We start from the raw sequence: 9,627 nt of genomic DNA on the forward strand, positions 1-9,627 counted from the left end.
AGACCAGTAGTGAGAACATCAGTGGATGCCAGAATAGAATTACTCACATCCTCTCTAGAAAGACCCAAGGCGTACAGAAGTGCCGCAACACCAGTGACGTGTGGAGTGGCCATTGAGGTACCAGTCATGTAAACGTACTCATTGTTCGGGTAAGTCGATGGTATTTCCTCTCCAGGAGCTGCGATATCAACAAAGGCGGCATAGTTACTATGAGGAGCGAGTCGATCATTCGACCCCTTGCCACTAGAGGCCACACATAACATATCGATCTGCTCAGTGAAGGCGCAAGGATACACTTTATCAACGCTCATGTCGCGACCTTCATTTCCAGCAGCAGCAACGACCAGATGGCCCTTCTCAGCGGCTCTCGATATCGCCACTCGAAATGTCGCACTGAAATCTGAGCTCCCATACGAATGCGACGACAGATCAGCACCGTTCTCCACGGCATAGTTCAATGCCTTGAGAGCTAGCCGAACATCCCCAACACCATCTGGACCAAAGACTCTCAAGGGCATGATCTTCACTTCAGCGATGCCTGCTACTCCAATACGGTTGTCACTCTCGGCACCCAATATACCAGCACAGTGCGTGCCGTGACCATTCACATCATTAACCTCAGTGTTATCATCATAAAAGTTATAACCATGAGAGCAACCATCGTCATTGAAGATGTTCCCATAGAGATCTTCATGTCGGTAGTCAACACCCGAATCAATGACCGCAACAACGACCTCTCGAAGTGTACGCTCCTCAATCGCCTTCCACGCCTCATCCATGCCGATTAACTCTAAATTCCATTGCTTCGAGGCAAACTTGTCATTCACATCGCTCAAGCCAGTGAGAGAGGTCCGCAGACCATCGATGGTCATAGGAGTAGTGCGTTCAAGTGCCACCACATAGTTGGGCTCACACAGCACTTCCATATTCAAAGTCTCCGCGGCATACGTCAAATACTGACAAAGTTGTTGTCGAGTAGCACCACAGTTCCTCGAGGCCGTATGAACGATCTGCACGCCCACTACGAGCATAGTCTCCACGGCAACCTCGTTGGAAAGGCAGTTCATCACGGACTCCTCAGATGAGGTTAACCGTCTAGGGCCAAGGCGACCAGCCAACATATCAGGAATAGAGCGAATGTCAACAAACGGTGAAGTCGACTGCAGTGATGCTATCGATGATGATGACGAAGTTGTCGTACTGATGGACACTATGGTGCGGTCATCAGCAATCTCGGCCTTCAAGACGACTAGGAACACCACTGAGAGGAGAAGAAGTAGCATTGGAAAGGAATGACCAATTGGTTGAGTTAGAACTTCCGAGATTGAAGCACTCACTCGACACATAAACTGCACGACGAATAATGAGCATATTCAAAAGTCTCGGAAAGGTGAATTCCAACATCACATTGACAGCGGCCGCAATGATCATTGACCCTAGATATACTAATCATACTACAATTCCGTGGTGAACTTGACTGCACTCGTAGGAAATAGTGTTCGATCATTCCCATGCGATTAGATGGTCAAGACGATATTGGAAAAGCATAAAGTCAACTTCCAAGTTGGGTGGTAGACCATCTTGCACCTTCATCGTATATAGAATGTTACCAAGAAGAGGAGTATAAACTCTCTTTGGACCCAATGGCCGTAGCGGTGCCTATAGTATGGGCGTCTGCCCTCTGTAAGGAGTGTTGATCATCATCGATTATTCCGCGGCTCATGCTTGTTGGACTATCGCTACTTGTGACCAGTGGCGGGAGATGGATGAATGCCGAGTTCGTCACCCCGACGACGTGGTAGTATGACAATTAACACTTCTTTACACTGTAGTGATGTAGTGTGGAAACGTATGGTAATAATGTGCGTTCGAAATGACCACACCAGGATTCGAACCCGACACTCCCTTCGGCTTAACCTCGTCATCATCCACGCTAACACTCTCACCAACGAGAACTGATCGTATGATAAAAAACCAAGCCTGGCCCCTGACCTGATGGCGGGGTGCCACTGTTGCTTTGGTCGGTGCCGGTCAGTATTCTCGTTGATTGCCAAGATGCCTTTAGCCGCTGTACCGACCATTCGAATCACCCAACGGCTCTCTCCCGGTAGCTGATTTATTCCTACACACCTAATTTCTCAGTATTGATGATGATGAGGAAATTCTTAGAAATTTTTCCCCAACTTTCCACTGCTTTTCTTTCACTCCCCGTATGAATTCCCATGAGGCCCGCTGTCCGCAAAGCAGCGGGCGGGCGGGTAATTTTCGCTATTTTCCCGCTGCCTGCTGTCAAATACCGGGTTACCCGCCCCATACCCCTGCCCCGCACCCCGGGACTGCAGTCGACGCCGCACCCGCCGTGGAGAGATTCAAAACACTCATTTTCTCGCCCAACGTCGTCACAGACAAATCAACATTAGCGAAATTGTCCCCTTTGTTTAGCGTTTTTCATTTCCGAAGGTGACGCCACACGATGCGGATATATGTCTTGAGGATCCGTCTCAGGAAAAGAGTGGGAATAGTTGTAGGATAAGTATCCTAGCACACAAAGCATATCTGTCCCTATCGTGCCATTCGTATCCTGGCCTAGCTTAGCAATATATGAGTAGTATATTGAAGTTGGATCATCACCGTGATCTAGTGTTGAGTTAGCCTGACGACTTCTGTATAATAATTCTAACGTCCGCTTTCGATTCAGTTTAACCAAGTCGGAGAATTTCTACTATCAGCCATTGATAAAACCATAAAATAAACAAACAAACAACGACACTAGTAAACGATTTGGAGAATTTGCCCATCGAGTCAGGTAGAATCTGCGAAGTATCAGTAAAGTATTACTGTTCATAAACTGTAGTGAAACTTATCATCCGATTCCACCGTCACTTGCGATCTACCACACTGGGAACACTTCTAGAGCCCCAGGAATAGCTAATCCCGACATACACCTCAGTCAATGTAAACATGCTAATCTGCGATTCGCATTATGACCTGCTACTAAAACAATTTGATGTTACAAATGGCCAACTTTAACATCTACAACTCGCCACTTCAAAAGTGTTCCGACGCGAGCGAATAACCGATGTCTTAATCTCATCACAGTTGACCATCATCCTACTACCGTACCATCCGAGGAATATCAAGATGTACTAGAAATAGCGAATACGAAAGATAAAGGTCAGAAGCAGTTTCCCAATGCTACACTTCTAGGCATGAAGCCTCCCCCCAAACTCCCCAACACAACTCCCGTCTGGGCCCACACGCCCAGACTTTTAATGGACAGAACAGACTCGACAGAAAGTAACATCACTCGGAAGCTACAACTACGAGAAACACTTCCCAATTGCGACATGACATAATTACACTTGAGTGATCATCTATATGTAACCATTTGACTTGGAAACAACAGAAACCATCCGGATAGTTCGACTCGAACAAAATTTTTTTCTCTAAAAAACATCATTTATGTTATTTTGTTTTCATCCATAAAATTCATTCTTGGCAGTTTGTGACACTTTCCCCACAAATGAAACCACATGATCATACATCAGCCAAAAACTCCGAAAGAACATAACTCAAAAACTCCACCGTTTCACATTTGCTATTAATGAACACAACAGTCTGCGTAATCCCACACCCCTAGAAAGGTGACCTCCAAATACACTTCAACACTGGTAGGTTGTTTAGGCCTGGGTAGTCTCAGCCTCGCGACCATAGTACTTCCTCTTCTCATCAGCAGTCTGGAATCTACCATGACCATACTTAGAGGAGGTATCGATGAACTTGAGATCGATCTTCTCCAAAGCGTTACGGCTAGTCTGGGGTAGAAGGCTCTTACGAAGAGTGATGACACGCTTCTTAGGACCAGTAACAGTACCCTTGAGCATAACCCAGTCCTCATTGACCTCACCGTAGTGGGGGAAGCCACCCATGGGAGTGATAGCCTTCTGGGTGAGATCGTTGGAGCCAGCAGCGTTGTTAGGATCCTCACGAAGGGCCTTGCCGATGCGGTAGATCTTCTTGTTGATCTCAACACGGTGATGATAACCCATCTGACCAGCTCTAGGGACCTGGAACTGGACTCGGGCCGGATGCCAGGCACCAATACAGGCGACCTTGCGGAGACCACGATGGGTCTTACGGGCAAGACGAGTGACACCCCATCGAGTGGTGACACTAGTGTTACCGTGACCCTTAGTCACACCAATGATATCAACCATCTCGTCCTTATCGAAGACAGAGGAAATTGGTACCTCCTTCTCGAACAGAGACTGGCAGAAATCAACCTTGTCAGATACAGAGCCACCGTTGACCTGGACCTCGACAATGTGGGCCTTCTTCTGAGTGAGCTTCACCTTGCTGACCTGGGTGTGCATGATGGCACGCACAACCTGGCAGTACTTCTTACACCGCTGAACCTCAGCGTCATGGTCCTTCTCCTGGTACTTGCTGAAGGCCTTCTTCTTGGAGTGATACCAGTTCTTATAGAAACGACGACGGACCTCATCGGACAAGTGCTTTGCCCACACAGTGGTGAGAGCACGAAGACCGTTGGGGGTCTCGACGTAACCAACGAAACCAACACAGACCATAGGAGGAGCTTCCAAGACAGTGACGGCCTCAACAACCTCCTTCCTATGAAGCTTAGAACCCGGCTTATCGACATCACGGACGATATGGGTCATGCCGGCCTTGTAGCCCATGAAGGCAGTAAGGTGGCAGGGCTTGGACTGGTCATCCTTGGGGAACGACTTTACCTTACCCTTATGATGGCGGGTACGCTTGCGAGGCAAGAAACCCAATGACCCGTGACGGGGGACCTCAAACTTCCTATGAGACATGGTGGTGTAGGACGGTGCCTTGTGGGATTGCCAATCTGAAGGCTGCGACAGTCTGATCGATTCTACACATTTCGCTATATTGTGCCAGAAGCGCCCGGGTTCGATCCCCGATTACGGTATTTCTCCATCCATTAATTGTTCCCACGCGGCGTGGGCCACGCCTCCGTTTAACGGAGTCCGTTATTAGAGGTTTGCTTCAACCGTTCCTAACGAGGAGCCGTCATGACATTACTCCCGGTCGGCGTATACTGGAGTTTCACAACCCGTTTTACGTGAAGTGGCGTAATACTCTGTGAAAACCGCGATATTCGCGGTGATATGCAGTAGTCGGGAAATATGTTTTTTACTAGTGTTTTTCATGCTCGCGTAAGCATCAATAATTTCTTTTCTTTTAACCTGAGCTCGGAAATAGAGATTCTGATAATGTTGACAGTAATACGACTGGAAGGTTCTTATCCAACTTGGCAAGAAAGGCCGGAATCACAACGGTGGAAACATAACCATTTCCGGAAGGGTTGAAGTCTTTTTTAAACGATAATCCTTTGGTTTGGTCACCACTCGAGGGGACTCCAGAGACAGCAGACGGCCCTGGGGAGAAAGCAAGGCCATAGAGCATGACTAGGGGAAATAGGACGAACGTGAGGAATGTGAAATCGGCCGGAAATGTACATGAATTTGTGAAGATTCGATAGTAAAGTTATATAGTAAGCGAAGACCTTTATTTTGTTATTGAATGGTTGCGGGGTCAATTGGACTACATCGGGACAAATATATGATGATGAGCAGTTTAAAAGCACACTGGGGGACGAGGAAAATACACGAAAAATTTTGTGATGGAGATTCGTACCGGCATCCTGCACCATCTAATTCGGGTTACCGCTCTACCACTCGACCAAAAATTCCTCATCACATTTATTCTCTCCAAAGTGCCTAGCAGTATCAATACATCATTCGCCATCAGTTCGTAAATGGTTAGGCTCTACCCAGGCAAGGCCTCGACTTCAACAACAACTCAATGAAGTCCCAGATTATACCGAAACGCAGCCTATGTGCTCTTTCTTCGAGTATTCGTTTAAGAGAAGTACATGCAGATTCATGATGCGTCAGCGATCTCATTTTATCATGTGTGTTCAAGGGACTTTGAGGGAAGAAAACGGTCGGATATGCGGGTTAGCAACCATCAGTTGGAATTCAATCCTACCTCGAGGGAAGCAGTGTCGGAAAATATGCACATAGACAACTACATGTGTGGATGAGACTATGGAAATCCTAGCGACATTTTGGGGAACTCTCCTCGGTTTCTGCACGCTCTCACCCGAATTCATGTTGAAAAATGTACAAAATTTATTCTTCATGTATTTTTCCCCGAGAAATGTTAACCCTCGAGCTCGACTGAGGGAAGGGATCACAAATGACTCTATGGAAGACTTGACCATACGGAGCAGCTCTTCCGAGTCTATTTCTTCTTTTCCCTACTCAAAGAATCGAGTTAGTTCCGTCTCCACGATTATCGGCTTTCCGACTAGTACTATAACTCAACTTACTGGTGCTAGCAAGGAAAGGAGAACCGCGATGGAACTCGCCATAAACTCGAAATAGCAACAGAATCGTAGGAGAAGCTCGAAGGGAAAATGACGTGAAGTATCAATCAGCACGACACTTTAATGCTTCCTCATGATACTGAAGACAGTTCTGGAAGTCCATCTCCCTCGAAAAAGAGTCACCATAGTAGCAACGTGTCCATTCCCAATTGTTCATAGCAAATAATGTACCATGAACATCAAACAGGGAGTTGAACTGGTCAGTAGTAACAATACTATCAGAAATCATACGTTCCACCAGAAGGTTCATGGCGTTCCAAACATATTGGATACCACCACTAGCACTCGGATACTCCATCGCATCGAAAGCGCACATGGAGACCTTCCCACAGTAGTCAACCTTATTGCACGACCCTTCCGTAAGGATCGTCACCTTAGCTCTAAGATTCTCCCAACCAGGCTGTGTACACACCGTACACTGTTCAGTGAGCATCCACTTCATACGTTCAACCAAACCGTCGTTGTCTTCACCACCAACAGTGTTGCGGAATACCTCGAAAGTGGCATGGTCAGCAAGCTCCATGATATACTGGGTAGACAGAGGGCTCAAATGGCCGGACACAGCAAAATCGATCAACAGCGAGCCAGGTGCATATCCCTTGCTCTTGGACACTCTAGTCTTCATCTTCTGGGCATTTTCCAACGTCGTCCGCACGGAGCTGCTTCTCATTCCTTCAGCATCAAAACTCAAACCAATTGGTGCGATCTCGTTCATGTCTTCACTACTAACGTAATTGTCGAGGAAATTCTCAAAGGTGTTAACAAATTCGATCATCCTTTTGTTGTAGTGCTTGGAGGCATCACCATAAGTGAGAAAAATACGCCCAGTGTTGCCAGTAGATCTTCGCCATTGTTTCATCCAAGCAACCAGTAGCTCCTCATCGTCAATCTTCTTATAATTACTGTAGTCAGCGATATTCACATAAACATCACCAGAGTTCCACAATCTTCCCATATCGGACCCCGCGAAATCAATCAGAGAAGTATCGTCGCCTCGCCAGTACATTTGAGACCACGAGTAAGTACCAAACCGCATACCACCGACTACAGAGGGTGATGTGGTCTTAGTGATGACCTCGTTGTTCGACGGTGTCGTCGTGGGACGCTTCGTGGTTCTGAGGTTACTTCGTGAGGAAGGCTTCTCATAAGTGGTAGTCGTCTCACGTGACGTAGTCACCGCAGTTGCTGTCGTAGCTTTTGGGCGAGCAGAATATGTGGTTGTCGACATAGGATCAGTTGTGACCGACGTAGTGCTGCACGAACAGGGAGTCCTCGTGCCAAGACAAAGTTGAGGACTATTCCAGTATTTGCAGTACGAACCAGTGAGCAAAGATGCACAGAAGGCATCACCCTGCGAGCAATCCGTCGCTCTAACTTCGCCAAATGTGATGAGAGTCAACAGAGCCAAAAATGTGGTAGAGCGTGAGAAGACTGAGGAAGTCATAGGGGGAAAAACACAATCTCCAGAGCTAAGGCTGTGACAACGGAAATCGACCGTGATACCGCACCTGAGGGAACTTGATGATAATTAGCCAGAGACTATTCAAAGCGACAGCGCGCTGGCTTAAACATCCGCAGATCCGACGTTGTAGATTACATGCATCAATGAATACATTGTTCATTCACGTACGTCATGTACGACGAGCCCCAACATTTAAGGAAACGGGTCGGGGACAGCTCGACACAAAATGTAAAAGCTACGCTGGTCGGCCTGCAGGAGATCGCCACTACAGGTTTGATGAGATAATACGTCATTATCAATGGAGTATATTCTCTCCGCTATGATTGAGATGGATCTTTTCGGGTGAGGGGCCAAATGACTCCAAAACACTCATCGAGGAGCACGAGGATCGCTAAGCTGTGCGGAGGAAGCCACGCGAGCTAAATACAGGACATACATTCGGGGTGGTCATTGCTACCTGTTGAATCCTAATGCTAATAATAGTCTCTTTCATAAGTGCAACGGATACAAAACATCCCAATGTATAGAGGTTAGCCCCGAGTGATTCTGACACCAGAGTTACTGGGTTCACGCAAAAAGTATAGACTCATGGTCATTATTGACCAGGAAAAGTAATATTAATGACAGGAATTGACGACAGCGGCTCTTTCAAAGAGAGACCTCGCGTGGCTATCAAGTATATACTAATAATGTAACACTAAGGGAGGGATGAAAGTAATATATAAATCTATGGAGATAAGAATAATATATAAATCTATCTAGTGTATTTTATCAATAATATATACCAACATATTCTAATAATAGAACAAGCCGTTACATTTGGGCATGCCTGATAATTTCCCTGGTTCGCATAAACACATTTCCGATTCGAATTTCCAGGCTGTAACCCGGATGTCTCACACGAAACGGATGGTCCAAATGATGTCATAACGAGAGCTTACGATTCATCGGTGATAAAACCGTATGGATACCACACCAACCCCCTTCACCCACATAAATTGTCTCAATTAGTTCCTCGTTCGAGATTTGCACAGAATTCAGGTTTTCTACTAACTTGGAACCGATACCCCCGAAAGAATGCCACTGTTTCCTGGACTTTCCTTCAACAGGTAACCCGACAGTATAACCAATTACAGAAAATGACTCCCAAAAGAGCAAGGGAGCTCATCATGGGAAACGACAATCAAGAGCGAGAAGTCTGCTTAGTGAAAAGAGAAGATCATTTTCTAAAATTCAGAAAAAAATCGATCGTGTCAAGGCACTTATGTGAGGCCTCTTGCGTTTTGTTATATGATGAACAGTTCATTCTGTTCGGCACTTGTTCGCGGAGGTGTGGTATTCATGAAGACAATTAGAATAACCCATCTCGCGAGAAAAGTTATCGCTATAATAACACCTAACCCATTCCCAGTCATGAATAGCAAACAACGAACCGTGGATGTCGAAGAGGAAATCGAACTGCTCTCGTGTGAGAATACCATCAGAAACCGTACGGGCCTTCAACTCGTTGAGCAACTCCCATGCATATTCAATACCACCAGTGGAGTTGGGATAAGCTGAGGCATCGTAAGCACACATAGAAAGCTTGTGGCAGTATTTACCAACAGTGCAAGAACCTTCCAACATGATGGTGATCTTGGCCTTCAAGTTCTCCCATCCTGGGTTGAGTACACACAGCACACTGTTCTGTCATCATATAATTCATACGATAAACGAGATCATCTGC

At 46.4% G+C, this 9,627-nt stretch overlaps 4 protein-coding genes across 4 annotated transcripts in view; all 4 read right to left on the reverse strand.

Moving 5' to 3' along the window:
* Pmar_PMAR007300 (Thermophilic serine proteinase precursor, putative) overlaps positions 1-1,121 on the reverse strand; it is a gene marked incomplete at both ends in the record, with an annotated part of 1,248 nt that extends 127 nt beyond the window's left edge. The window contains one exon of the mRNA XM_002788197.1: positions 1-1,121. Within this exon, the coding sequence (XP_002788243.1) occupies positions 1-1,121 (1,121 nt within the window).
* Positions 1,122-3,663: 2,542 nt separating this feature from the next.
* Positions 3,664-4,866, reverse strand: Pmar_PMAR007301 (60S ribosomal protein L3, putative). The gene has a single exon (XM_002788198.1). The coding sequence runs from the start codon at positions 4,836-4,838 to the stop codon at positions 3,681-3,683; it is 1,158 nt and encodes a 385-aa protein (XP_002788244.1). The 5' UTR covers positions 4,839-4,866; the 3' UTR covers positions 3,664-3,680.
* Positions 4,867-6,482: 1,616 nt separating this feature from the next.
* On the reverse strand, positions 6,483-7,883 carry Pmar_PMAR007302 (hypothetical protein; the record flags this gene model as incomplete). The annotated part of the gene is made up of 1 exon (XM_002788199.1): positions 6,483-7,883. The coding sequence occupies one exon, from the start codon at positions 7,881-7,883 to the stop codon at positions 6,483-6,485; it is 1,401 nt and encodes a 466-aa protein (XP_002788245.1).
* A 739-nt stretch (positions 7,884-8,622) lies between these two features.
* The window catches only part of Pmar_PMAR007303 (hypothetical protein), a gene marked incomplete at its 5' end in the record, with an annotated part of 1,954 nt that continues 949 nt past the window's right edge, over positions 8,623-9,627 (reverse strand). The window contains one exon of the mRNA XM_002788200.1: positions 8,623-9,559. Coding sequence (XP_002788246.1) covers positions 9,204-9,559 — 356 coding nt within the window. The 3' untranslated portion in view covers positions 8,623-9,203. The remainder of the gene's footprint in view (positions 9,560-9,627) is intronic.

The sequence above is a fragment of the Perkinsus marinus genome, assembly GCF_000006405.1.
Source record: "Perkinsus marinus ATCC 50983 genomic scaffold scf_1104296928640, whole genome shotgun sequence".
Classification (NCBI taxonomy): Eukaryota; Perkinsozoa; order Perkinsida; family Perkinsidae; genus Perkinsus; species Perkinsus marinus.